At 52.0% G+C, this 27380-nt stretch overlaps 11 protein-coding genes across 11 annotated transcripts; 7 read left to right on the forward strand and 4 right to left on the reverse strand.

Moving 5' to 3' along the window:
* Window positions 1-952: 952 nt before the first annotated feature.
* Window positions 953-2768, reverse strand: Z517_05006 (uncharacterized protein; the record flags this gene model as incomplete). The annotated part of the gene is made up of 3 exons (XM_013430334.1): window positions 953-1713; window positions 1790-2242; window positions 2465-2768. 3 exons carry the CDS (start codon window positions 2766-2768, stop codon window positions 953-955), a joined length of 1518 nt encoding a protein of 505 aa, XP_013285788.1.
* Window positions 2769-6090: 3322 nt separating this feature from the next.
* Window positions 6091-7081, forward strand: Z517_05007 (uncharacterized protein; the record flags this gene model as incomplete). The annotated part of the gene is made up of 3 exons (XM_013430335.1): window positions 6091-6153; window positions 6228-6799; window positions 6925-7081. 3 exons carry the CDS (start codon window positions 6091-6093, stop codon window positions 7079-7081), a joined length of 792 nt encoding a protein of 263 aa, XP_013285789.1.
* Window positions 7082-7224: 143 nt separating this feature from the next.
* Window positions 7225-8446, reverse strand: Z517_05008 (uncharacterized protein; the record flags this gene model as incomplete). The annotated part of the gene is made up of 5 exons (XM_013430336.1): window positions 7225-7314; window positions 7343-7613; window positions 7687-7931; window positions 8037-8200; window positions 8296-8446. The coding sequence occupies 5 exons, from the start codon at window positions 8444-8446 to the stop codon at window positions 7225-7227; spliced, it is 921 nt and encodes a 306-aa protein (XP_013285790.1).
* Window positions 8447-9042: 596 nt separating this feature from the next.
* On the forward strand, window positions 9043-9934 carry Z517_05009 (uncharacterized protein; the record flags this gene model as incomplete). Its single annotated transcript, XM_013430337.1, has 2 exons — window positions 9043-9312; window positions 9386-9934. 2 exons carry the CDS (start codon window positions 9043-9045, stop codon window positions 9932-9934), a joined length of 819 nt encoding a protein of 272 aa, XP_013285791.1.
* A 1799-nt stretch (window positions 9935-11733) lies between these two features.
* Window positions 11734-12450, forward strand: Z517_05010 (uncharacterized protein; the record flags this gene model as incomplete). Its single annotated transcript, XM_013430338.1, has 3 exons — window positions 11734-11817; window positions 11877-12068; window positions 12121-12450. 3 exons carry the CDS (start codon window positions 11734-11736, stop codon window positions 12448-12450), a joined length of 606 nt encoding a protein of 201 aa, XP_013285792.1.
* Window positions 12451-14722: 2272 nt separating this feature from the next.
* Z517_05011 (uncharacterized protein) lies at window positions 14723-15396 on the reverse strand (the record flags this gene model as incomplete). Its single annotated transcript, XM_013430339.1, has 3 exons — window positions 14723-15081; window positions 15135-15209; window positions 15270-15396. The coding sequence occupies 3 exons, from the start codon at window positions 15394-15396 to the stop codon at window positions 14723-14725; spliced, it is 561 nt and encodes a 186-aa protein (XP_013285793.1).
* A 748-nt stretch (window positions 15397-16144) lies between these two features.
* On the reverse strand, window positions 16145-17116 carry Z517_05012 (uncharacterized protein; the record flags this gene model as incomplete). The annotated part of the gene is made up of 2 exons (XM_013430340.1): window positions 16145-16751; window positions 16800-17116. 2 exons carry the CDS (start codon window positions 17114-17116, stop codon window positions 16145-16147), a joined length of 924 nt encoding a protein of 307 aa, XP_013285794.1.
* A 454-nt stretch (window positions 17117-17570) lies between these two features.
* On the forward strand, window positions 17571-18974 carry Z517_05013 (uridine kinase; the record flags this gene model as incomplete). The annotated part of the gene is made up of 1 exon (XM_013430341.1): window positions 17571-18974. The coding sequence occupies one exon, from the start codon at window positions 17571-17573 to the stop codon at window positions 18972-18974; it is 1404 nt and encodes a 467-aa protein (XP_013285795.1).
* Window positions 18975-19498: 524 nt separating this feature from the next.
* On the forward strand, window positions 19499-20065 carry Z517_05014 (uncharacterized protein; the record flags this gene model as incomplete). The annotated part of the gene is made up of 1 exon (XM_013430342.1): window positions 19499-20065. One exon carries the CDS (start codon window positions 19499-19501, stop codon window positions 20063-20065), a length of 567 nt encoding a protein of 188 aa, XP_013285796.1.
* Window positions 20066-20848: 783 nt separating this feature from the next.
* Window positions 20849-22619, forward strand: Z517_05015 (uncharacterized protein; the record flags this gene model as incomplete). The annotated part of the gene is made up of 3 exons (XM_013430343.1): window positions 20849-21211; window positions 21262-21730; window positions 21781-22619. 3 exons carry the CDS (start codon window positions 20849-20851, stop codon window positions 22617-22619), a joined length of 1671 nt encoding a protein of 556 aa, XP_013285797.1.
* A 523-nt stretch (window positions 22620-23142) lies between these two features.
* On the forward strand, window positions 23143-25467 carry Z517_05016 (uncharacterized protein; the record flags this gene model as incomplete). The annotated part of the gene is made up of 3 exons (XM_013430344.1): window positions 23143-24300; window positions 24354-24564; window positions 24626-25467. 3 exons carry the CDS (start codon window positions 23143-23145, stop codon window positions 25465-25467), a joined length of 2211 nt encoding a protein of 736 aa, XP_013285798.1.
* Between the last annotated feature and the right edge of the window lie 1913 nt (window positions 25468-27380).

Genomic DNA, 27380 nt, shown 5'->3' on the forward strand with positions numbered 1-27380 from the left:
CACAAGACGATGCACGCTTGGGCTTGAAGAGCTAGCTGAATTTTTTTAAAAAAAAAGGGCTTGGAATTGGTGTTTATCTGTTGCTCACAATGAGACGAAATCACATTGTGAGAGAAGCAACAATACCCTTCGAACTACTATTCAATTCGAGGTCACCCTCTCACTCAACATAATCCCAATTCAACGTTCATCTCTACACTCTGCCTGGCGCCATTGACATTGCAGCGGAGCGTGTTTGCTGAGAGGACAGCCATGTCTGGGAATGCAGTGCGATGCTGAATGTGGTGGATCGTAGACGCAACGGCGAATAAAACTCGAATCAAGTCTGATATTGGCTCGAGACTGAGCGACACGCTCTGTGGGGTAGTTTGCCGGGGTGGGAGAGTGGAATTGTTGCAAGAATGTACGCCACACAGACATCCAAGATGCCGTGTTTCTAACTGGTCTTGAGCTCCAAGCGTCTTGAATAACATGTATCAGCATTCTGGAGGGCCTGGGATTGGAAGGTGAGTTGGTCTGTACATGTCATTGTCTGGGCGCATCCTTGAGAGATGTATCATTGCAGCCAGGTACCCCGGTGTCCCAGGAATGATTGCAGCACTCGTTGAGGATCCATTGTGGAAAACAAGAGAAGCGGATCTATCGAGACTTTAGTACTTGGTCACCTCGAAGAAGCGTCCAACCGAGTTTTCTTACTCATGGTCAGGGGATAGTGAGAGTCCGACTCCTGTGGACAGGAGCCGAGGACGCATTTTGTGCTTGTACAAAGATAATTTGGGAGATAATTCTTCTCCGGGGCTACATTCCGAAGCGCGAGATATCTGTACGAGTACACAAGTACATACAGACGGCGAGGTCGACGGTTCAGGGCTGTGCAGAGTGAGCGGCCTTTGTACTGGCCAGTCGAAACCGTACAGCCTCGCTGGGCTTTTGTTGCCGCGCGCTTCGTAAGCTACATCATCAAAATCCGATTTCGCAGAAGCTTCTCTTCGCCCAAAGCTCGATCGAGTACCATCACCCCGACCAAAGCGTCAATGACTTCCTTGCTCTCCGCGTCGGTCGCGACTTCCTTCTTCAGGTCACACGTTGGACGAAACTCTCCAATCTTGTATTGAGTGTCCAGTTTGGCGGAAAAGTCGATCAAGGGATATGCCGACAATTGGGGAGTGCTGGACTTCCAGAGGCAGCGCCAGAGCAAAACCACCCAGAGAAAGGCAACCACGGTCGTTTGGAGGACAAGGTAGACGAGAAAGGCCGCTTGGTTGAGCACGATCTTGTCGAGGGGGTTGGACAGGGAAGCAGAGGTGTGGAACTCGGGCGGAAGTGATTCTGCCGTGGAACCACCCCCTTTGATGCTGAACTGCCAGATCGGGAAGGCGAGGATGCTCTCCAGCGACGGATACGTGATGATGGACCACTCATCGTAGTTTGCCCCTGGTGCCGCATTCGAGAACAAGAAAATAAGGGAGGACGCTGGTGGCAGCCCCTGTGCGGTGGAGTTCAGAAGCCAATCCAGCGCTGAGCCCAGCGCGCCGACGTCGACCTCGTGCACTGCCGGCTTTCCGACATCCGCAATAGACAGGATGCTGTTATTCCCCCTGGAACAAGCTGTCGAAGTGCTGAGACCGTACACCGTCAGGGTCGTAGTGAGGCTGAATGGAACGCGAGACGTGATACAACTTCCCTCACGGACCTCGGAGCATAAAAACAAACCTAGCCACAGATCGAGACCAGATTAGCACACGAGAGGGATCTGTGGGTGCGAGGGGGGGTTTTTTTTCACACCCACCAGCAATAGTTGACTCAGGGTGCAGCTTGCTCTTTGCCAAACACACCATCAAGCCATATCGGACCCCGTTCTCATGGTAAACGGTGCAGTCCTGGGGGGAAAATGTGTCACCGATACCTAGACCGCGCATAAAGTCCAATTGTATCGCGGGTGATACGCCAATATTGACGACGGCGTCAAGTGGCGCATTCCTTGGGAATGGAGGTTGCAAGGACCAAAGTGCGCCTGGAAAGATGTACGAGTCGCAATGTCCGGAGCATGCCACGGGCGGCGACCTTACGGAGAATTGAGTATTGGTGACAAAGTTGTATGAGTAGGCCAGGACCTGATATGTGATGGTCCCGTGAAAAGTACCTATCATCTGCCTCGCCAATGATCCGTTGAACAGCCCCACGCCAGCCGTAGCACTGAATGTGTAGTAAGGATCGTAGACTGTCGCGACTTTGGTTTTGACTAGACAGTCGACGTGAGCGAAATGGACAGTGGGAGATATGCGCCGAGGATGACAAACTGAATAAGACGATTCCAGCGACCCAAGAACTTGCCATGAGAATGAGCCTGTTCAGCGTAAGGGTAAGGGGGTGTCGGGCTGCCTAGAGGACTGTACTGACCTCACCACCACCCACACTCGATCCCAATCTTTCCATCTTCCCCTCCGGATCACTTGGTACATACCAGGAAAGCCGGTAGTTGGGGAAATGCTGAGAAAGCTCAGAAGGCGCAGTCCGTCTCTTCGACTGCACAAGGTCCACTGGATGACTTCGAGGGTATAGTTGAGGAGAAACGAGGTTGAGGCAGAGGTCAAGCTTTGTAAGATTCTCAAAACGGCGATCGCTGAGCTGAATCTCTTCACGACCAGAGAGATCGAGGTGGCCGACGTCGAGTATGAGCCGAATAGAGCGGTCATGATGAAGAATGCTGTCGTGACAGCTGTCAGGACAAAGTGGAACAATTTATCCTTGACAGCTGTTGAAGGCATGGCCGCGGTCCAACGTCCAACGTGCTTGTGAATGAAGTATAGAGACTTGTCCGTCACCAAGTGTTTGTGATGCTAGCGAGTTCTTTTTCACCAAAAGTCCTTTGAGACGTGCGAGCAGTGGTCCGTAGGATATGATGTTTGGTTTTGAAAGGAGGAGGGAACCTACTGGCCGAGTGCCCAGCATCAGCGGTTTACATGTGGTCTTTTCGACACAAACGTCCACGTGGCAACGAGTTCTGCGTGTCTCAGGAGATAAATGCATGATGGCTTCTTTTTGATTATCAGTTCTGCCTTCAGTCGTACAAGATCACCTTGGCCGAGCATCATCTTTCGATTTGTGCATTCGATTGTGACCAACTCTGTGGCCAGCGCAAGCGAATACGAATTTTCGCCTTGATCGATTGGGTGGACTTTTGGAGAGTTGGTGGTGTGAGGAGCGAGAGAGGCGACATAGTAAGGCTGAAGCTGAGGTCAATCATGAATGCAAGCAAATATCGACCTCTGTGCGGCAAATCGACGTGAGAGAAGGTATAAGACCATCCGGCATGTGCTCCCATCTGTGTGAACCCTTGGAGATAACGAGCACTCAACCTCACCTTGACCAATATGTTCGATATGCTGTCTTTCGGTGTCCTTCCTCTTGCGACCATCGTATCTGGTGCCAGTGCAAGCGCTGTTCCGACTTATTCAACGGCCACCGCGACGATTGCCTCAACTGGCTTATCAGGTTGGCCTCCGTTGTACGCCACCATGCCTGGATCCTCTCTGATCCCCAGAGCTGTTGACGACTTGAACAATGCATGTTTATGCGAATTCGATTGTCCATCCAATCAATACTGCGCATACGACAATAAGAATATGGCAATTGCCTGCTGCGCGGTGGATAGCGATGGGGAATTCGTTTCCGATTGTGCCATCCCAACCAAATGTGTCGATCAGGCTGAAAGCAGCTTGTCTTGTGCCACGACTGGATGTTCCAGCAAAACGGCCATCTGGTAGAATATCCCCCTTTCCAAGGTCTTCCTACTGTCCATATACTAACGGATAAATCCTAACGACATTAGCGGTGAGGATCAGGATTATCCGAAATGTATGACGTACAAAATAAATCACAACCAAGACAACTATACCACGTTTCGCTGCGGTCAGGTCGACACGGTGACCACAGCACACTTTGCCACGACCTATTCCTCGACTATCGTCAACCCTGTCGTGGTATCCACTGGAACGATCACAGAAATTTCTGTTGTCACCGTGGTAGCATGTTCTTAACCAGCAACAATCTTTAATCGTGTGGACGCCCCCCTAAGAGATTGGGGGGGAGGGGGGGGGGAAGCAACGCCGAGTCGTTATACCTGTATGAAATAGGTCATTGACAATTCTGGAGAAAAAGTTCGAGGCATGTAGGACTGTAACAATCATCAACCAAGTACTCGAGAGTCTCATCTGAATCCATCAGGCAGCTACCAGGCAGCTACCAGGGAGTCATCTGGATGCCGCCAGGAAGCAACAAGTGACACTACGTCAGCTCAGCCTCGTTTGTAGATGCCATTCATGTATCTCGAACATTCCTCTTGTCTACTTTTCTACAGCAGGTCAAGCAAACCCTTTAGAGCCCATCACGTACCTAGGGCATGGGTACCAGCAATAGCGCAAAACACGACATTTGCGATCACTGTAAAGACCTGTCCATAGACATCCTCTCTGATGAGACGACATTGGAGAACCAATGGGCAACTCTTGATCCTCTGCATGCCTCGATATCATATACAAACAAACACAAAAACGGATCCATATTGCTCCTCTCACAATCAGCAACGAAATGCCAGACGTGTGAGCTGATGACAAAGGAACTCGACGAGTTGCAAAAACCCCCATTCAGAGTCGATCTATTCCATAGTGCCAGACTGAAAGATTCCCCTATCAAGGTTCCGGTGGTAGAGGTCCTGGAACACCGTGTCGTTGAAGAGGATCCAAAAATGGATGAACCGACCTCCCGGTCCGTCATGTTTGGGCCATCGCCAGGGTCGACTTATGGACGAGTGAAAGCGGGCGGAAAAATTCTTGTCTGGGGCATGCTGCAAAGAGTGACACTGGACCTGTCATCTCATCTTGGCGTGAGGAAGAGAGATTATGAAGAAATGTGGTGTTGCCGAGGGGTTCGTGAATGGAGAGAACGTCCTTTGTATACTGGACGAGGTTGAGCAATTCGACAAGAGTCTGTATCCCTGCTGGTGCCTTCACATGGTCGCCTACGACAAAGATGGCAGGGAAGCGGATGCGTTTCTGCTGCTGGACAGACTGGACCAGTCATGACCGAATACCTTTTCTCGAATCGGCATGGCTGAGACGGACAAAGAGGAAGAGGACTTGTTGTGCTCTCTCTTATGACCAGCGGGTCTAAGAAAGAGAGCTCGCAATGGTGTTAACTTGGGCCCAAGACCGACAGAGATACAAGAGGGGCTGTGAGAGGAGAGCTCACGGACGTCGCCGCACTCCTCCTGTATTCAGATCTATAGAGACGATCGCCTGAACCCAGCGAGCCAGATTCTACATACATACTGGCGAGATGGGTCGTGATTCATCGCCTGCCGAAGATTAAGCACCAACCGCACCGTACAGCGAGCCCTACATGGTCAATTTGTAGGACCAATTCCATGTTTCCTTCATTCATGTCAGGACGTCCTTTAACATGTGACGCTAAGATCAAGCAACCCGACCGTTCACTCCGCGACAAAACGAAAAAACCCACGTCTTTCCTCCCTTTGAATCCCCACGTCTTATAATATGCACAGGTCCCAAACGTTTCCTCGAGCCAAGATCCACCACCCCAGTTTTTTGGCGGAGCATTGAAAGAATTACACCGATTGTTGGGGTCCGGAGGAATATGGATCATTCACGGGCGGAAAACCCCCCTCCTCAGGGGGACCACAATTAGTCCGGCCAATCAGAACCAAAAGTTTCCAACGGATCATCTTCGACACACCAGTGGAAGGTAGGTAGGTAGGTGAGAGAATTGACATGGTACTTGTGTCTCAGAGGTGCTAGAGGGAGTCAGGACATTTGTTGCTGAGGCTTGCAGTTCTGTGCCCACCCCTGCCACCTCAACTATCTTCGTTTCTTGTGTCTTCAAGACTAACTATAGATCATAACTATAGATCAGATTGGATAGAAACATTCGGTTTTCTCCGGCATACAAACTGATCTGCAGGTCAATCTCATTTCAGCACAGTGATACATAACCTTGCAGGAAAGACCCCAAGACGTGGAAGATCGGAAGAGCGAGCGAGCGAGCGAGCGAGCGCAACAGACAACCAGAGAAATGGGGGCACCGCTCTTTTTCGTCATTGCCCGCGTGGTGAGCAGAGACGGGGCGTTGGAAAAGGTGAGTAAAACAATGTTCAACACTTTCATCATTCACCTCTAGCCCTGTCCCTTCTCCCTCCCCGATAACCTTAGGGACGGAGAAAGGAGAGGACGCCCATCGAGTGCGCAAATGTACTAAATGATCTTTCCTTTCTCATCGCCCAGTGGCGCGAAGTCCTCGCCGGCCTGTGCAAAGTCTCCAAAACGGAGCGGTACTCGAATTCCTACTACTGGGGCCACGACCTGGACGGCGAGACCGACACCCTCTGGGGCCTCGAGGGCTACTACCACGCGACGGGGTTCTTCCTCGACCACGTCTCCAGCGACGAGTTCAAGGCCGAGATGCGCAAGGTCGACGACGCCAAGCTGCTCCGCACCGTCCAGGGCATCGGCAGCCCGGACTACGATCTTCGTTACTACGACCTGTTCGGCGGGTTTTTGACCCGCAAGGACGACCCCGACCGGGACAGGCAGGACAGTTTCGTCTGCGTCGTGCATTTCTCGGCCGTTGAGGGCGCGAGGAAACAGCTCTTGGGCATTGCGGCCGATGGTGCCGACTTGGTCGAGGCCACGGCCGGGAATGGGGTTGCTCCCTTTGGGGCCGTGCAGAGTTTCGCCGTCCTCAAAGAAGTCAATGATTTGAGTCTGGTCAGTCTCTATGTCAGGTACGTTACGTTGCACCAGCAGTTCCTACCAACAGTTCAGACCGCATGGTTGCCCATACCATGCCATGCCACAACACCTAGTATAGGATATGACGGGATAGGATGCTAACAAGACGTTCTTCTAGGACTCGATCACAAGAGGCGTGGGAGGCGCTCGAAGCCTCCGATATCTTCCAGCGGCTGTTGGACCATGTCAAGCCGATCACGACAAAGACGGAGAAGCACCGTTCACAGGCATTCATCGGCCACATCAACCAGGATTGTCTGACTCGCGCTCTATAGATGGATGATTTACTTCAGGACCTAGAGTCCTAGAATCCTAGAGTGTTTCCGGATGTAGATGGTATGAAAAACATCTGGGGAAAAACTAGCCAGCCCAAATCTGGTATATCCTGTCTGAAGATCTTGAGAGCGTGCTCAGTGTTTTATCTCATGCGACCTACCCTCAGCCGTTGAGGAGGTAGACCGACGGCATGGTCGATCAATCGATCCACAACAGCCCAACTCATCCAGACCTGTAGAATCCACAGGCAGAATACCCACCGTCGACGGTCCAGCGTGCTGATTCCCAGTCTTTGTTAGTCCTTCCGAACGCTCTTGATAATAGGGAAGAAGTGTTGTGAAAGCGTAAATGAATGAAAATGACTCACCCCCGGTCACGTACGATGCATCATCACTCAAAAGGAACACCAGGACCTTGGCCACTTCGTCCGCCTGGCCCATCCGGCCCAGCAGGGTGCCTGCGCTGAGGAGGTCGGAATCAAAGAGGCCTTTCTTTTCTCCGTCGCGGAAGATCTTGGTGTCGATCGGACCTCTACAAGCGGATTATTAGCGCTGTGCTCATTATATAATCCACACAGAGAGAGGGGGGGAGAAGATTGAGGTACGGTAACAAGGCGTTGATCCGGACCCCCAGCTTCCCGTATTCTGCGGCCGTCGACTCCGTGAGGCCAACGACGCCAAATTTGCTCGAGGCGTAGGCCGCATTGCGCGGCAGACCTCGCAGGCCCGACGTGCTGGACACGTTGACGATGGAGCCGCCCGGCCGCGAGATCTCTCGGAGTTGGGCCCGCATGCAGTTCATCACGCCGGTCAGGTTCACCGAGATCATTCGCTCCCAGTCTTTTTGGACCTTGGAGGAGTCAGGACATGACGGGACTGGAGAGGTCTGGAGAAAGACGGGACAGGATGGTGGTCGTGATGGTGATGGTGGTGGCGGTTGTTGGTCAGGACTTACTATCTCCTCTGTAATCTGCCCTTCGCCGCCCGCAATGCCCGCGACGTTTGCCGCGCCGTCCAATGTGCCATGATCCCGAACGACGTCGCGGATCCACTCATCAACCTCGTCGGGATTGGCCACGTCGACCTTTTTCACTGTCACTTTTGTCGCATACCGGTTGCCTTTGAGAAAACACCCAAATCAGCCTCGAACACTACGTATATATGAGGACAAAGGCTCACGTCGACATTTCAGTGGTGAGGGTGAGGGTGCGTACATTGCTGTCTTGTTTCCTCCAACATGGCCTCATTCACGTCGCTGATTGCGACACCTTTAGCACCCAGCTCTGCTAGCCTCACCGCCGTGGCTCTGCCGATGCCTGATCCGGCCCCGGTCACGGCATATACTTTGCCTTTCATGTCGGGCATTCTGTCGTTGTCGACTCTCGACGTTTAGTGGAAGGTATTTTGAAGTATGGGACGGATGAGGACAGGGCCAGGGTATGATGCGATGTGCCTTTTGTCGATTTTCAGTGCGTGGTGGTCCTCGTCCTTATGAAATATCGACAGCAACCTTTTGTATAAATCGCCGGCATAAATCACAAAATCCAATCTACCCCATTATTTTTGGTGCCCCGGGCAATGATATGACACGGTGTGATTCGAATATGTTCATACCTAAAAAGAAACACAGCCAAAAGTTACCGCGGCGGGGCACCGGACTATCTTCAGGGGGAATACATGGCACCGTCCAACCCCGGACATTCCACCCTTGGCCATGGCAAGAGTATACAAGCGTGGACGGCACATTGTCAGTCTGTGGCACTCTTTTTAAATTGAATGTCAACTTATTTTCCTTGAATCAATGTTAATCAAGGTCAGCATTTGCCCTGATACTGGATAAACGGTTGTCGAACTGTAAGGCGTTGACGAGTGGCATACCTAAAAAGCTTGAACAGCCGCCCACCAACTTCACAAACCCTGCAAATCGAGTTGGGTACGACTCGCACCGACGTTGGTTTATCATGGCGCAAAAGACGCTGCAGGGTAAAGTGGCCCTCGTCACCGGCTCGAGCAGTGGCATGGGTCGAGGAATTGCCCTTGGCCTCGCGAACCAGGGCGTCGCTATCATCTGCTGCGATCTCAAGCCAGAGGCGAACCCGGAGGGATTCGAAAAGGACCTGCAGACGACCACGGTTGATGTGATTCTCGCGCAGGGCGGACAAGCCGTGTTTTTCAAAGTGGACATTTCTGTCATGTCAGACATTGAAAAAGCCTTTAGCGAGGGTATAGCGGTACGCCACATTCCCCCCTGCTGGATTGACTTGTACATGATAGATTCAAGAACTAACTCGCGGATCCTCTTAGAAATTCGGACGTCTAGATATCGTCGTCAACTGCGCAGGCTACTGGGCACCGTTCCGGAAATTCGCCGTCGAGGACGATGACCTGTGGCAAAAGATGGCCAACGTCAACTTGCTAGGCACCTCGAAGTGCAATCGCTTGGCCATCCAGCAGTTTCTGAAGCAGGAGGTCGACGAGGCATGGGGAAGTCGGGGTAAGATTGTCAACGTCTCGTCCTGCGCCGGCAGCATTGCATTCCCCTACGAGGTGGCGTACTCTGCCTCGAAGGCGGCCGTCAACCACATGACCCGCGCCGGGGCACTAGACCACGCGCAGGACTCGATCAACATCAATTGTATAGCCCCAGGCGTCGTGGCTACCGGTATGGCCCGCAAGAACTTCGAGGACGGAGACATTATCAAGCACATGAAGAAGGCCACTCCCTGGCCTCGGCTGGGCACAGTCGAGGATATCGCAGGCACAGCTTTGTTCCTGTGTAGTAAGCAATCCTCGTGGCTCACTGGCCAGGTTTTTGCGGTGGACGGCGGTATGACCCTTGGTGTGCCGCCTTGATCTGATCGATCATTTGTAGTCTGAGCTGTTTGGCCAGATGTGTTGATTATGGCAGCATCAGGGGATGTCTGGCTGATCTCCGATAGAACCCCAGGTCTGCCTTCTTTCGACCGAGGATCATTCTCATGCTCTCAATAAGAATACTTGACCTCGTGGGACACTCGAGATTGCCATTGGGGCTGACTTTGTTATATTTCAGCGTCTTGCCACGTCATGTGTACCACGAGGCTTTGAAGATGGTCCAACAATGCCTCGCAGGAGAATCGGCATGATATGTCCTTCGCTGCCGCAAAACACGTAGTTCAGTATACTTCCCCACGAATTCAAACGATAAGAGTCTCCGACATGGACCTTGTCCTGTTCGCCACAGTCCACGAGGTAATCACCAACCACATCCACATCAAACTTGCTTTCCTCTAATAGTTGAGCGGGAGAAAAAGTGAATGCTTTCTCGTCAAGATAGGCTGGAGACGCCAAATACCAACCACGAGAGATCTCGGATTGCAAATGATGCTGTATGATAACGCCAGGGCGAAACTCAAATACCGCTTGAAGCTTGGCCCAGGTAAGTGAAGTGAGGGACGCGCTTCATCAGACTCATCACCGCGTCTGCGAGACGTTTCGCGCTGGCTGATGACAAGACTTCAGGCTATCGAAGTTTGTGAGTTTCACCTAGCTTTGGTAGTGTGCATTCCTGCCGAGGAGAATAGTCGTCTCATCCGAGAAGGTCGAGTAGTGTCTGGATGTCAGTCTGCGGGAACGCGACCCTTAGGAGTATTGTCCGCTGGGATCAACACAATGCCTGTGTACCATTCATACCAAGGAAGACGTGAGGTGAAGACGTGAGGTGACCCGGTTGCCATGACTGGTACCGTACCTAAGCTCCTACAGCTTGTCATAGTTTGTATTTGCGGGAGTGAGACATCTCTGATCGATACTGGCGACGCGTTGGCTCGAGACCAGCGTAGCCACTCACATGGCGGCTGCGAACAACTACATTTGAACAAAGGCGTGGAGATCATCAAGGTCGTCCATTGATTGCTGTAATTCCCCAGAAGCTCAGCTTTAAAGGTGTCTGGAAGGTCTTGGCAACTGGTGTTCATTCACGTACTAGTCCCGATCAGGCAGTATATCTTTCAGCAATCAAAGATGCCGTCGCTTACCGACCCAAGCGCCCAGGCTGCCAGGGTACAACTTCCTCGTACAAATACGCAACACCGTGCCAGCCTCGTCAAAAGAGCGAGTACGAGTACCGAGTAATGTTACAACCACATTGCCACTTTAACGCCCTCCGCTTCCACATGCACGCACAGACACCACGCCCCTGGCCACAACCTGCCCAGTTCATTTCTTGGCTCAGACGCCATGTCTCCATTGGGTAAAAGATCGGTAGACTCTGCCTTCGGACGCCACCCCGACTGCATAGCCGTTGCTGGTTGTGCCGAATGTGCGCTGGTTCAATTCGTTTCGAGTCTGTAGTGAGGGCAGGCAGACTCAGGTACTCTCAACGCCTTTGCCCCTCGCCAAAGGAACCCAAGGCGGTCATTGAGATCGAAGAACTCTGTATAGATCGATCTTTAAGAGGGGGTGCAGAGACCGGTTTCAGCCTAAGTCATCGCGATGACCGGTGGCTACTTGGTCTATAGGCCACTCGTCCCGTTGAGCACGGACCGAGGGTAGAAATACCGAATCAAGCACCATAAAAGATTGAGAGATCTGCATCTTCGAAGCAGGGACCTTCTTCGCCCATGGTTGACACGCGCCCTAGTAAGGCGACATAAGCCGTCCTTGTTCACCACATGGCAGACCTCAACTCCCTGGAGGTGGGAGAGCTCCTGGAATTCGATCAGATATGCGTCTCTGACGCTTCTGGCTGGGACGATGTAGGTCTCTTCTTTGCTCTCTGGCGAACGGCCTAGACTGACAGATTATTTCTTCTCAGAACTCTGTCACAGCGTCGCCCCTTTCCTTCGACACATATGGCTTGAACCCCTCGACACCACTCGAATCCCCTGATCAGAGCGAAGCATGCTCAACACCAGTAGCCCCGCGAGACCGGGCCATCCGTGATATGCATATTGTTGTGGTGGACCAGTATGGCAGGGAATGTGAAGTGGTTCAGACTCGGGGCGAGGTACGTGTACTGAACGGATGCGACAAGATGTGCCGCTGACAAAGTCACCAAGAGACGACGTGCACAGAATCGAAAAGCCCAACGAGCGTATCGGGCACGCAAGGAAGCTCAGCTGAAGGCTGCCTCGTCAACCTTGGCTGCCAACAATTCACAACTCCAGACTTTAACCCAGCATAACCGCGAGCTTCTCGAAATCGTTAAGGGGCTCAAGGCCACGGTTGTTCAGCTAGAGGCGGAGAACCAGATCCTGAAAGAACTGTATAGCCACAGTGCGAATGGAACGGATGATCAGGCAGCGTCAATGCTCGAGAGTCCATGTTTCATGTCCCCTGTTCCCTCAAGTATGTATTGGCATACATCAGAGAGATCGGGTACGCCATGATCATGGGACACATGTAGCATGTGCTGGGCGGCTTAATCATGGAGGCGCTGTCGGCGAAAAGGATACGCGGTAATAATAACGCGTATGATTCCTTGAAGAGCACCTTTTCTCTCTCGCTGCAACTGTGCAAGACCAAGAAAGTTGGCTGTGGATAACCGAGAAGGATGGAACTTCAGAATGGGCTGGAGCACATCGACCGGGAATCCACTTAGAAGACATCCCACTAGTATCCAAATCACATGTTCCAACCACGATCATGGTCCTGTCTAGTGGCTCCATTGGATTTTGCTGAGGGCACCATTGTGCGAGAACTTCGCAGATCGAGAGGTACGGAACGTGATCGGTAGGATGAAGTCTTCGTTGTCCCGACCAAGTCTTTGTCAGCGATGGACACTCTTCTTAAGGTGTTACTTGTGTAAATACTCTCCAGAGCCAAGGACTTCAGATATGACTGTCAGGAGGAGTCATCCCGGGGCGATCAACCGGCCAAGCAACAGGCCTCTCATCAGCTGGACGGCAACTCAGGTGATATAAGCGTGATTGATATGGCGTCCTTGGCTTCGCTTACCCTCAAAGTGACAGGTGCCTGCCATAGTCATGCCACACTGTGTAAAATGGGCGAACTGCTTCTCGGGCAGCGTTGTAGGCGGTCTCGCTGCTTTAGCAAGTCGCGCCGTCTGCTCATTCCTAAGCAGATTCAGCCAAGGTTCTTTGCTTACAAAAGCAGTCTTCAGTTTACTTACCCTTGGTAAATCTGTCGATGATCCAGCCTCAGAACCCAGGGAACACTGGTAGGTTGTGGGGTACGCTCCGCAGAAGCTTCAAGGAAGTGACACTAAACGATAGTGCCGGTTCCTTATTCGGTAACCCAAGGAGGCTGTCATTGGTTGAGTGTGGTCTGGAGGGACGCTAAATGCCTCTCTCGCTTGACAGAGCACATGAAAGGCATTCAAGACTAGCTGACTCCACTGGGTGCGAGTGCTTACTCATAGCAGCCCTGTGGCAAGCGACCAAACAAGCAGGCAACAGATATCTTGGACGGCAATGGCGAAGAGTGTGGTGTGAATTGCCCGGCTGGATGGTTGGGGGGGACCATGATTGAACGCTTAGGCAGTGGTTATCGTGATCTCTATGGTCGTTGATGCATTCCTATTCCTCTTCCCAGATGTTGTTGTTCGAACGAGGGTAATAGTAGAGTCGAAGTGGATTGAGAATTCGAGATTTCAAAACCTTCTGGTCGGAGTAGAGAGAGAGTTTGAGAGTTTTGTCGCTATCCCAAAACAGCTATTTGTGGCTTGCATAGTTACCTCAGGCTGTATCATCCGTCGACTCTAGGAGCGGACCATCTTTCTATTCAACATTGGGTAAGCTTTTGTTTTTGTGAGGTCTCGGCATGTCTTGCGGCGATGCCTATTACCACTCATGGTAATGACAGCACAGAGAAGACATTCGAATCACTGTCATTGGGGCGAATTGGGGGAACCAATGATCTCTTGATCTGACGCGTTCATTTTGTTTCTCAGATGTATTGAATGTTCCCTGATTTTCTGTTCTGTTCGCCAGAGTGGCTGTCTGGATGAATGTTGGCTGACAGACTAGGGGGGAACAAACTTTGATCTAGACGGAACAGATAAGGTGCCACCTGCATCGTTGGGGTCGAGTGTCGTCATGAGTGGTCTGCATTTCTGTTCCCATCCTCTTCAACCTCCAACCGCTTCTGACCTTAGGCCCAGCAAGTCCTGCTCTTCACGAAAACCATGCCGAAGACGACACTTGAAAGCCTAGCGCCGCCATGCTACCCTTTGGAAGCGCCCGCATTGGATGATCTACAACTGCGATACTCATACGAAATCGCACGAGGAGAAATGGGCGTCTTGTCATTTGAACCATACAAGAGTCTTATCTTGCCTTACTGGGTTTTTCGCACTGTTCCACTGGCGCAGAAATCAGCAGAAATCTTGTGGTCCATCTTCGAATCGTATGTGGAACGTGGTGATTTGGTGGGGGCGGACATGAGTCGCAAGTTCATCCAAATGGGCATGACGCGCGCCCGTCGATACGCCAACCATAAAGGCGGTCGCAAATATGGTGCGGAGGGAGAACAGTTGGAGAAATGGACCGGAGACGATGTCGAGGGGAAGCGGAAGGAGAAAGAAGAGGCGAGCGAAATCTTCAAGAGCTATTGGAGGCGGTGTATTGCTTCGGAGGAATATATTCGGTTGAAGAAGGAGTGGTCTACAGCCAAGCAACAATACCTAAAGGATAAAGGAGGCTAGGGAGTCGAGACTTGTGTGGTCGTACTTATGTCCTGGTTATCTTCCTGGGCGACCAGCTGTCTGTTGTTCTGCAGGGAGTTTTTCGTGGAAGGACCATGGATCGCCTCGGCAAAAGCGATCCATTCTTCGATTCCCTTCACAAAGGTATCTTCATTTGTTGGCACGGCATCATGGCCCCAAACAATGACCTCTTCAAAGGTGGATAACTCCTCGAAGACCTTGACTGGCTCGGGAGGGTCGTCGTCGTCGTCTTCTTCGGCAATTTCAATATCTTCATCCACCACGGTATACGTGGGTCCAGTCTGCGTTTTGGAAGGCTGCGGGAGATACCGATCGGTGTCCTTTGCGACGACCCCTACGGCCCTCTCAGTAAGGCCTTCTTAAGTATCTGGCTTCGGAGTTTATTACCTTGGTATCCAGAGGGTATATTTATGCGTTTGCCTCGTAACTTGCGGCCCCGAAAGTATGAAGTTGCCGTACCATCTTGGAATGCCAATGTTAGCGTCTCCTTGGGGATATCTGAGAACGCGTGCCGACAAGTACCTTTCTCAGCTTCTAGCGACCAGTATCTCTTTGTCACTTTGGTCGGACCATTGTGGTGGATACGGCAGGGGAGGATGTTGACAACACATTTGTCTGTAAAGTTTGCGTTTCGCTGCAAGGCCAACATTTTCACAGGTACTTCCAAATGATTCCGGATACGCAAAGTCACCTGTTGTTGTAGTGAGGAGTTGATGGGGAAGACTTGGATTTGAACTGTAGGGAGGCTTCGACGCGTCGCTGAAGACGCGTCAAAGAGGAATCCAATTAACCCGGATAATTTTCGGATAAATGTCTGGCCGACGCCAATTGCCGAAAACCTAAGTCGACTGTAGGTGTGGTATAGAAGCATGCGCAAAGGATTAAATGGAACGTATACGTCGTTACAATGTCTGATAAAACCACCACGGTGAGACCATGGGGTTATTATGCAAGGAGGTCTAAGCCTGGCATGGCCCATATAGTAAGGAGTAAGTAAAACAGGAAGCCTATGCCTCAGCTACGGATAAAGACGTGCTGAACGCGGGTATCAAACAGGGCGATCGACCAGGAAACGTAAGACTCCGGAATTTAGAGAGAGAGATAGGAAGAGGAGCTTTGCCATACTCCTGCGAGAAGACCGCGTGCTGCGCCATCGAGACATTGGCGATTCAGAGGTGGCAGGCGAATTCGCTATACGCCGGGTCAGTTCTGATTCCTTAATTAAGTTCTGTCGTATCTCGTCATTTATTGTAAGGCTGCATTTAACACCAAGAGATTGGCGATGTCACCAGGAAGCAGCAGGAAGCACCATAAATCGGATGAGGTCATACCAGCGGGTTGTTCTGCTATCATGGCAGAAACGCATAGTGCCAGGCTTAGGCAAATGGCTGCGTGGGTCAATGCTTCCTCTTCTTCTTTTTCTTTTGTTTACGAGGTTTCTTCTCGCCTTCCACGTCCTGATGTCTTTCGGGAGGCGGTGCTGGCCATCGCTTGGCATGTTCTCGTTCGAAAGCCGATTTGTCTTTTCGAAACAGTAGCATGCACGCCCGGGCATCCTCCACACTTGAATGCTCGCCCTGCTGTATCTCAAAACCTAGCAATTCTGACACCAAAATTTTTAGTCGCGGCGATCCACCTCCAGCTATTTTGCGATACGGTGGATGGCGAGCTGTATCCCGAATATCTCGTTGAGGGTGGCTGATCATCAGGGCTGCCAGATCATGCCGTATGGCGTGGCCAACAATAACTTTATCCTCCAGAATCCTTGCCACCTCCACTTGGACCTCTTTGAACTCTCGTGCAATTTTCATGTGAATGTGTGATATGCCACTGATATGCGTTCGGTAGTCTGTGACAGGCTCAAGGGGAAGAACGTAGGAGTCGTAGACTTGGTCGCCATTGTAATTGACAACGCTGACACGAGCAAGTGCCGATTCGCTATCTGGATTCGGCCCGACGCCGACCATCTCGCAATCTAGAGCAACGTACCTGCCGATTTCCACCCTAACAGCTGGTCAGGACAAAGGACGTCAAGGGGAATGCGAAACGTACTCGGGAGACAACCCAGCATTGACCTGCGATGATGAGTTGGCAAGAAACCGTGGACGAGGAGCGTTGTCAGACTGCTCTAGTTCTTGGATAGACGGTGTTTTCGTAGATACGCCGCCACCTGTAGCCATAGTCCCGCGGATACGTGGTCTCTTCCTAGATTCCGCGAATTCTGCTGCGTTCTTGGGCGCGGTATGCCTCACGACTACCCGTTTGCGTTTCACGCCATGGTTTGACAATTTCGTGGAGTTGCTACTTGTCTTCGTGCTTAGAGTGGCTTGAAGTTTCTTCCAGTTTGCTGACAAGTTATCCAGGTCCATGGCAGACCGTCAGAGCGGTTTGGAAGGAAGCATTATAAGCAAAGACACAGACTACAGCAGGTTGAAAACAAAACTGCGGAGAAACTGGTGTAGAGCACCGTTAAGTGGTGTGGCGGAATGGAACAATATAATTCCGTTCCGAGATCCACCATATCTCATCCTCCACCCGATATCACTCTTCAAACGACGCTCACAAGTCTACTCGATATACCTGGGCGTTTGTTCACTGCTACTTCGCTGCACAGGATATCTGTGGTTTCATAGCTTCTTGGAGCTTGCATCTGACTGGCGATTGGTGTTGACGGTTTCGTTTTATACCGGCTCTGTCGTTGTGGCTTTAACAACGATCATTATCTTGCTTCTACCTTGAAGGAGCTATCCCGCTCAGAGGATTTGAATCGCCTACAGCTACCATTGAGACATTGAAATCCAATTCTCTACACTGCGCAACGGAATGTCGGGCTCGACAGGTACCACAAATCTCTCCATCCTTGGATCAGCTCGGAAGGCAGAAGTTCCCAGCGAGATCCCCCAGAAAGCACATTATTCCCCACCATGGGCGGACATGAGCATAATCGGCATAGCTGGATCTTCAGGTTCTGGCAAGACAAGTCTGGCGGTGGAAATCGTGCAGTCCTTGAATCTTCCCTGGGTCATCATCCTGTCTATCGATTCATTCTACAAGTCGCTAACCCCTGAACAAAATGCTCTGGCACACCGAAATGAGTACGATCTCGACTCACCGGAATCAATCGACTTTGACCTCCTTGTGGAGAAACTGATAGATCTCAAGAAAGGGAAGAGAACCGACATACCGATCTACTCTTTTCAGCAACATCAGAGATTAGACAAGACCGTCTCGATATACTCACCACATGTTGTGATCCTCGAAGGAATTCTAGCCCTGCACGACCCGCGTGTCCTCGACCTACTGGACATGAAGATCTTCGTTGAAGCAGATCCAGATGTCTGTCTGTCGAGGCGCATCGTGCGTGATGTGAGAGAGCGGGGTCGAACTATTGAAGGGACCATCAAACAGTGGTTCAGTTATGTCAAACCCGTCTTTCAGAAATTCGTTGACCCCCAAAGAGAGATTGCCGACCTGATAGTACCCCGTGGTATGCAGAATAAGATGGCGATTCAGATGATCGTCAACCAGACCAGACAGATCTTGAAGGAGAAGTCCATCAGGCACAACGCGGAACTGGAGAAGCTGGGCCAACAGGTCGAGGATTATACTCTCTCCGAAAATGTCATGGTCCTAGGTGAAACACCACAGATTGTCGGGGTATCAACAATCCTCCGAAACCCGATAACTGACCAGGTTGAATTCGTCTTCTACTTTGACAGGTTGACGGCACTCTTGATCGAGAAAGCTCTTGACTGCCACAACTATATCGCCGCCGACGTTACAACCACAACAGGCTATACGTATTCTGGACTCACATCAGCCGGCAAAGTTTCTGCTGTGGTGATTCTTCGCGGTGGAAGCTGTATGGAGACGGGGCTCAAGCGAACCATTCCAGACTGCCTGACAGGACGACTGCTTATACAATCCAACATTCGTACCGGGGAGCCAGAACTGCACTACCTCAAGCTCTTCCCTGATCTTGCGGAACACGAAACAGTCATGCTATTAGACCCACAAATGTCGAGTGGTGGAGCTGCCCTGATGGCTGTCAAAGTTTTGGTTGATCATGGGGTCGCCGAGGGAAGAATTGTCTTTGTGACGTGTATGGCTGGGCGACGGGGCCTGAAGAGGTTGATGACAGTTTTCCCTAAGATCAAGGTGGTGGTGGCCAGGATCGTCGAAGACAATGAGAAGAGATGGGTAGAGGAGAGATACTTTGGCTGTTAGCTGGATTTCATCGCCTCAATTTGTCGCATCTCGGGGGCCAAGGCTGTCAGTCTTTGATCCAGACATTCATCCCTGTCGACAGGCCCCAGTCACCGAGACTCCTGACTCTGGAAAAGTCTAGTTACTGCAAGGGGCGAACACATCCATCGGTACACCAGCCAGCGCCAGCGAAACCTCTTGATCTGCAAGAACTTAAAATGCAGACAACTCTGGTCGAGGTGGAGCACGAATCGCGACATCCACACCTCCTCGCACATGGATGAGGACCTTCAAATGTACATATAATCCTCAACGTCCGTATTTTCAGAGATCTCCCTGAGCAAAGGTCATATTCGATCAACATCTCCAATATTACAGACCTGCATCGTCATCAACCCAAGACACGTTCACATGCCGGATTCCCCCATCGACATTGTGCTGCTGCAACGACATCCTCACATTTCGAAGCTGGTAGTCTTCAGATCAAAGGCTCGCAGATTTCTTAGCCGTTTTCGATCTCGCAACTGAGAACAGCTCACTTCACCATGGTCACCTTCACGAAATTGGCTGCGACGTCGGTGGTGATCATCTGCTTCGCTGGAGCCGCGCCAGTGAAAAACCCCTCTTCCATCGGCGAACGCACCAAATGCCTGACTGTGGGCTGCCCACAGCCGGAAGAACTCCACCCGTATATAGGGAGTGTCACGCAGGTGGATAGACGTGATGTCGTTCCTCTCAGGAACGCGAAAGTGGAGGATATCACTGAGACCGGGGACTCTGAGGTTGTCATGCCTGCTGTCTCGACGAAGCTGGTGAAGAACAGCATTGTCAAGAAGCCACTGGAAGCGCTTGTGGGCGAGGAGACGAATGATCCTGGACATGGCAAGAGGGATATCCAGAAGCAGCTTGAGCAGGATGGTGTTGAAGAGGAGCACGAGGGCGCCAGCCTTACCAACAACTCGCCTCTCTACCCCACCCGTACCCTTGAGAATCCCGAGTCGGCTCAAGCAGGCACAGGTGCACGCATCCCTCTTCTCAGGGCAGAAGATGGCTTGGTTAATGTCCTCGAACGCACTATAATGGGGCGGGGCAGTGACCTTGGGCGAAACTAACTTGCTTGCACGCGAAGTTTTGCTCTCAGGCTCTATCATACTTGACAGTGTGATGGGAAGGGATCGAGGGGCCTTCAGAGTTGGGCACGGAAGGATAAGCAAGCAAATGTACGGGGATGAAGGATGTCTGTCTGGTCACCATGAGAGCGGGAGCTGTGAGCGTCACACGATATCTAGGACAGAAGGGTTAGAAGGAGTCGAGTTTGCTGAGGGAGAGCTGGGATAGAGCGCTCAAGTCGTGGAGGAGAGACACAGAAGACAGGTTACGCTCTTGGATAGTCGACTATGGTGATTCAAATACAATCAATATGAGAAAATTCAGTTTCACGACCGGAATCTCGACGCCCGTCCCCCATCCGCTGCATCATCCTTTCAGATGCCTACGACTGAAATTATCCCTTATGGTCGGCATGAAAAGACTTGATTACTCTCGGCTATCCGCCTCTGCGAGCGACCAAAGTCATTACAGCCACGTGCACGACCTTTTTGCCCTTGAGGCTGAATCGCGGGGGGGGGGGGGGGGGCTTAGCGGCCGTGGATGGGCGAACAGCCAGCGCCTTGGCCGACCCGAAGGGGTAGCTGAACTGCAGTATTTTAACCAGGTGAATGCAGGCTCGTATGCGGTGCTAGTGGGCTGTGCAACACCTGCAAACGGAGACGTGCTGGGCATTCTGGTTGCCCTCTGATTGCATCCTGAGGACTACTGATCATTGTTGATTGACTCTTGCTTATAATTGCCGCCCTCGAGATATTTCCTCCTCGTCGGCGGCGACTAGATATGCAATGGCAGCGAAAGACGACCCACAGCTGCTAATAAGCGCATACATTGGTGATACAACACGAACCTACGATGTCGCCCGGGAGGCGTTCGAGAAAGGCGTCGAATACTTCAAGAAAGAAGTGACCAACGACAAGGTCAAGAAGGACTGGATCGACAAACAGACGTCCCTCCAAGATGTCCTCAACGTGGCCGAAAACGCTCACCGCGACTACCAAGCCTCACACTCTCAAGGCGGGCCCATTTCGACATGGGTTTCGCGGCTACCGCATCAGATTATGTATTATGGCTCCGTGATCGACGTCTTCACACAGTCGCATCCAGAGTACGCCGCTCTCGCATGGGGAGCCATAAAGTTCGTTCTCATGGTAAGGGTTCTACTTGTACCTACCCTTCAGGACCTTTCACTGATGAGCAGGGTGCTATTGATCATGCACGCCTGTTCGCAAAGATTGCGGAAGCGCTGACGCTTGTCGGCGAATCGCTGCAGCGGGTGACGGTGTACTCGAAACTCTATTCCCCGGCGGAGATTCTACCAACTATTGCCAGACTTTACGGCCATGTCATCCTATTCTTGATGAAGGCGGTGAAGTGGTATAAGAAAAGCAGCTGGTGGAGAGCTTTGAAGTCAGTGTCAGAGCCCTATGATATTGGCTATAAGGAAACCGTCGACCAGATCAAGGCCTGTACGGCATCACTCGATACGGTCGCAGACTCAGCCGCCAAAGTCGAACTCCGTGGTGTGACATTGATGCAGACGCAAAGCGTTACGAGTCTGAATGCTGTCGACAGCAAACTAGAATGGTTGCACGGTGCCTTCGCCAAGTCTGTCTCTCAGTTGGCATTGGTTGAAGGCAAAATTGATAGCCTGTTCTGCGTCGCAAGCAGTAAGGACCATACCCTACCAATTCCAATCAATTACCTAACGTCACACTAGGCACCCACGCACTGAGCCATCAAATCTCCGGCGACGTGCTTGATAACAAGGAAAGACTGCGGGACTTACAGTTCGCTGAAATACTCAACGAGTTGGGTGTTGGTGAAGATGCAATCCGGCGACTAGATCAATGTCGAGCTATCTACAAGCGACGACAACCCTGGAAACACGCAGGTCAGGAGTCACTCAATCTTGTCAATGTTATACGGAGTTGGGCAGCTAGCAACGGTTCTGCTTTGCTGGTAGTTCAAGGCAGTCCATTGACGGAAGCAAAACTCAAGGACCTGGCTGTCAGCGTCGTCGACTATGGTCGGGCGGCGGGTGCCAGCACCATCTGGGCGTTATCTGAGAGTAAGAAGTCCCGACCACAATCGACCGATCGAACAGGACTCTGGAAGACGCTGATAGCGCAAGCACTTCGACATGACCCGACGATGCCAAACCAGAATGACTTGAAGTTAAGCGCATCACAGTTCAAACTTCACCACCATGAGAGCGAGTGGCGGACTCTGTTCTCTCAGGTCGTTTCGAAGCTGTCGAAATGTGTTGTCGTGGTTGAAGCGAGCGACGTGTTTAAGGACTTTAACTACGATCCTGCCCGAGTCTGCGATTTCATTTCCATGTTTCAACTCGCTGCGGATGAGGTGGCGTCTCGGGGAGGTGTGGTCAAAATCCTCATCGCGAGCTATTGTTCGGATCGATCAGCACTGGCGGATCTCTCAGCCTCGGGTCGCGTATTCACGGCATTCGTTGCCCGCCCTAAACCCATCAACAAAAAGGCAACAAAGCGGGCTCGTGCCGTTGACCGAAAAGCGAGACGGAGCGTCGTATTCAAATAGCGTCAGAGACTCAATCGGTATCATGACTGTCCGTCGTACCATTACAGAAAATGAAGCTTGAAAATGGGTTGACCAGCCCGGGCTACAAGCGTCATTTCAGGACTCGAATCAAAGGCTTCCCGATGCCAGTAGTTGCCTGGATGCCTGAGGCTGTCAGTACAGGGTTAGGCTCTGCCCTCAGTCTTTCAACCCAATGAATCATGTGCTCAGCTACTGCGCCTATCATTCACCCGTGGCTAAAGGTGACAGGTCTACAGGCTGTCGAATGGAGAACGGGATTTGATGCTGCTAGATCCCCTGATCGGGCGTCTAGGCGCATTCACCTGCACATGTTAACCAAGCCACCCACCAGCTCAGCCTCCACCTGAGACGCCAGCGGTCTGCCTTGCGGTTTAGCGAGTTACGGCTCTAAGGACTTCGAGGTGGTGAGGGCCACTTCAGCTTGATATATCTTTCCTTCACTAACAGGATCAACCTACTACTAGAGGATATTGAAACACATCCACGCTCAGGCTTCATAGCTATGGATTTCAGACGTGGGGCCCCGATAGCCAACCCAAGGTTCGCCCCCAGCAACAAGCGAGAACGTGAATTGTCTGAAGACGACGACGACGACGACGATGCCCGGAGCGATGGCGCGACCGAGGTGTCACACGAACACGATTTCAAACGGCCACGCCATAGTTTCGGTTCTAAAGACGACTACACTGTGATCGATATCTACCAAGTGTACTGCCAGCAAAAACGAGGGCGTCAAACCGACCACTCTGGCCACGTCAAGAACGCTCTATATCTCGACGCTCCAAGGCTCTTCCCGGGCGACGACAAGGCCAGCCAGCTTCGCGGTAAGAAGCGCATCCAAGACTACAACGAGCTTGTGGCTTCAGCCGGCATCGTCATCTACAAGACGTATTCCTGCGACGCGTACCTTCGGCAAGTCGACGCCCTCTTTGAGCAGGTCACCCTACCGCACCTGCAGGAGCCATTCCTGCGCGCAAACCAAGCACACTTCTTTCGCTTTCCATGTGACGGCCCCGAGGCTTTACCACAGTCGATCAGATTGGATTTGCAATCCACCGACTTCGTCAACGACTTGTCTACTGTCCTCGGGAATTCCGACATCCTCAGTAGGTGGCAGGATGAAGAGAGCTTGAGCTTTCCCTTTCCGTTCTACTTCCATCACGCCGCCGAGGTTCAGGAGGTAGTGCGTCTGTCCGCAGGGCCAGAACTGCAGAGATACACGAGCCTGCTTCTGCGCTGTATCGCGGAGCTGGGAAGTAAAGACCACGCGGAAGCGGAGACACTTTTCTCATCGGGACTTGTTAGCGATGCGCATTTCAGCAAGCTGTTCCGCGTGGGAGAACTCGTCGTCACACGCAAAGACACGATCCTGCTTGCGTACAGGCTTGAGCAAGTTCAGGAGGCGCAAGATGGCCTTTCTCTTGACTGCTGGTCCCATGACTTTAATGGAGCCTTCAAAGTGCGCCAGACCAAACTCCACGTGCGCCGCCCCTTAGAGAAAGAACCCGTCAGCGTCAATAGTCTGGAGATTTTTCCACTCAGGCTCGATCTGTCTGGTGTAAGAGACCAGCTACTCTCTCGGGGCCGCAAATTCTGGGACTGTCGCGGCAGGAAATACATTCATTACACCGCGCCTCACAGGCCGTTTGAGTCACGGACAGTGAGTCTGATGCTGTCGGTGTAACGCATTCCCTAGTTGACATGAGACTACAGGCACAACACCGATATATGATTGATTACAACATGTATCGTGTTATCCATCAGCCAGAAGAAGGACAGCAAGCCATCGAGCATCAAAGACGAGCCGACGCCGGCGAGATCCCATCAGAGACTCTCGAGCAGCTCGAAGGAACTGATCACGACGAGATGCTGATGCTGCTGCCGGCATACGTCCAAGGCTTTGGTTTTCTGGACAAGAAGTGGCGTCAGTGGTCTTATGTCCCCCACATTTTGGGCACAAATTTTTCGCTAATCGAACGGTACAGGTACCCTGCAAGTGGATCACATTAATGAGCTGAAATGGAACACCGAAGCCTTCGATCAATTGGTTCTCGATAAACGCAAAAAGGACCTCGTGAAGGCGCTCGTTTCCGTCCACCTGACATCGAGGAAGGGTGTCGATATTATCGAGGGCAAGGGCAATGGCTTGATAATCCTGCTCCACGGCGGCCCCGGCACCGGCAAGACATTGACGGCTGAGACCGTGGCAGAACTCGCAAAGAAGCCTCTCTATCGAGTCACGTGCGGCGACATGGGCATTGACCCCGAGGGCGTCGAGAAGTATCTCGAGTCAGTCTTACATATCGGCACCGAATGGGACTGCGTGGTGCTCCTCGACGAAGCCGACATCTTCCTCGAGCGGCGGACCACCGAGGACATCAAGCGCAACGCCCTCGTCTCAGTCTTCCTCCGCGTCCTCGAATACTACGACGGAATCCTGATTCTGACCACAAACCGCATCGGCTTGTTTGACGAGGCCTTCAAGAGCCGCATCCAGCTGGCCGTGCACTATCCTTCCCTGGACCGCGACGGACGCGCTCAGGTGTGGTTGAGTGCGCTTCGCTCCATCCCGGAAGGACAGGTCGGCCTCGACTTGCAGAAGCTTCAGCTCCACGTACCGAAGCTCTCGGAGCAGCCGCTGAACGGCCGGCAGATCCGCAGTACAGTCCACTGTGCCATGCAGCTAGCCATGTTCCACAATGAGAGGCTAGAGCTTAGTCACTTTGAGTCTGTCATAGCCATCACGATGGAGTTTGAGAGGTATGTCACAGAAGTCCGCGGTGAAGATGACGACGAGGCTGCCCGGACCGAGGGCCTGAGATGCTGAAAAGGTACTTTTGTCAGTCCCGCTGGAGGATAAGCGCAATTTTTGGCGATGAACTCATCGGACAGAGCATCCGTGTCTACAGTCTGATAGTCGAGTCGAATAGTGTACTGTCTTCAAGTCCTCTCTTAGATACTCGAATGTCACCCAAAGGAATTTCTGTTGAATCGTCCACTCTTGACAGAGTAGCAGCGGGGTCTCAAACCATGCTGACATGATCTCTCGGTGTCTTTAGAGGGGCTCGAACTCATGTTCTGTCGAAGGAAGGTTAGACGAACGAGAGGTAGAGGTAGTGCGAGGTACAATTGAGTACGAGATGCTCGCTGGGGATGGATCTAAGCACGATCGCGACGGATTCGCGGTATATTCCTGGTCAAGTCCAGAGCGTCACATCTTTAAGGGAGATCGAACTACTACCATCCGGATTCCGCATCTCTGTCTTTTTGAAGTATCCTAACGGCCGTAGGAGACCTTAGTTGCCAGTCTCTTCCTTTTGGGAGGTTGCTTGTTGGCAACCCCACATCCATATCAGCAGGAGTTTCGAAGGTCGGGCGTATGCCACTGACTGGTGGAGTTATTCCAGGTGATGTGTCTGTTCTGATTCGAGCCTCATCACCTCGATTCCGGAACGCGGAGAATCTGTTGAGAGTGCGATCAAATGCTTTCAACTGAGTCTTGCCGGCTTTTCAGTTGCAACGCCCTGCTAGAGCCTATAGCTCCGCGCGTGACACAGCGCTAGGGTCGCTCAGGTCTTCCGATATTGTGTACTTAACGACTCGATGAGACCAAATATGAAATCCTCCGGGCGCATACCGCTGAGTAAATGGGACTAAAGTATTGTTGTCCGTTTGTGTCGGTTGATCTGGTTGTCGAGGTGCATTCCTGGCCGGTAAGGGCAAAACCATGTCGAGGTCACTAGCCTCGATTTTAGGTTCGCCTAGTCTAGTACATAGTGTTCCGGGCGTGATTGTCGGATCATGTAACTTTTGTACTATCGCCGGACGCAGAGGCCGCCGGTGAGGAGGAGAGGTAACTTTAGCTGCTACTGCATCGAAGTCGATCGCCGATGCATTGGAGTTGAACGCATTGAGGAGGAACCGCACTGCATCGAAAGCCTCTGTCAGGGTAACAGATACCTCTATCACGGGAGATGGCGTGCGCGTTGAAAAGGCAAGCCCCCAGTCCTTGACCGTTGGATCCTCCTGCCGCCGCAGCCCCGAGCGTTGCTGCAACCGTGGTTCTTCCTGTTTTGACCTTCTGTGCACGATCGGCTCCCAAGAGCCCGTCGTAGCGTGTCATCATCTGCCCGACGCAGCCCGTGTTCGTTGCTGATACTGAGGAGGCTCTGGCCTGGACCACTGGGTAATGGACCGTTAGGACGATGTCGTTTTCGTGGACGAAAGTCTGTATCTTGGGGGGTCAAATGTCGGCCGGGACGTTTTGTATCTGGAACCAAATTTACTGTTCCGATCGAGTACCATGGCGGATTATTCCCAGGTGGAATATACCGACATAGTGAGCGTTACTCAGTTCGGCGGCAGAGTGGGTTGTTACGGCTAGGCTCTATGTTTCGACGGTAGGCGGGTCCTTATAAGCGGGGCCGAGGGTACACTCTGGATGGCGCTCGCGCGGTGTATCAGTGTCTAGGAAATAGAAACTGGCAAGAACACTGCAAGTCGGAAATGGTTGCGATGCGCGAAGGAGAATGCAGCGCAGTCACGAAGAGAAGCAGGGCAATAATGTGCCGCAGCCTGAAGTGGCTGATTCGTCGTCACCACGTGATTACTCGAGCCTCATGCGGCGCAGTGGATTTGCCTGCGTGTGTATGCTTCTGGTGAAATGCTTAGGCTGCAACAGCCGAGGCCTGGCTCGCGCAAGCTCGCGTAGGGATCAGAAGTTGGCATCTTGCAAACGAC

The sequence above is a fragment of the Fonsecaea pedrosoi genome, assembly GCF_000835455.1.
Source record: "Fonsecaea pedrosoi CBS 271.37 unplaced genomic scaffold supercont1.3, whole genome shotgun sequence".
In the NCBI taxonomy this organism is placed as follows: domain Eukaryota; kingdom Fungi; phylum Ascomycota; class Eurotiomycetes; order Chaetothyriales; family Herpotrichiellaceae; genus Fonsecaea; species Fonsecaea pedrosoi.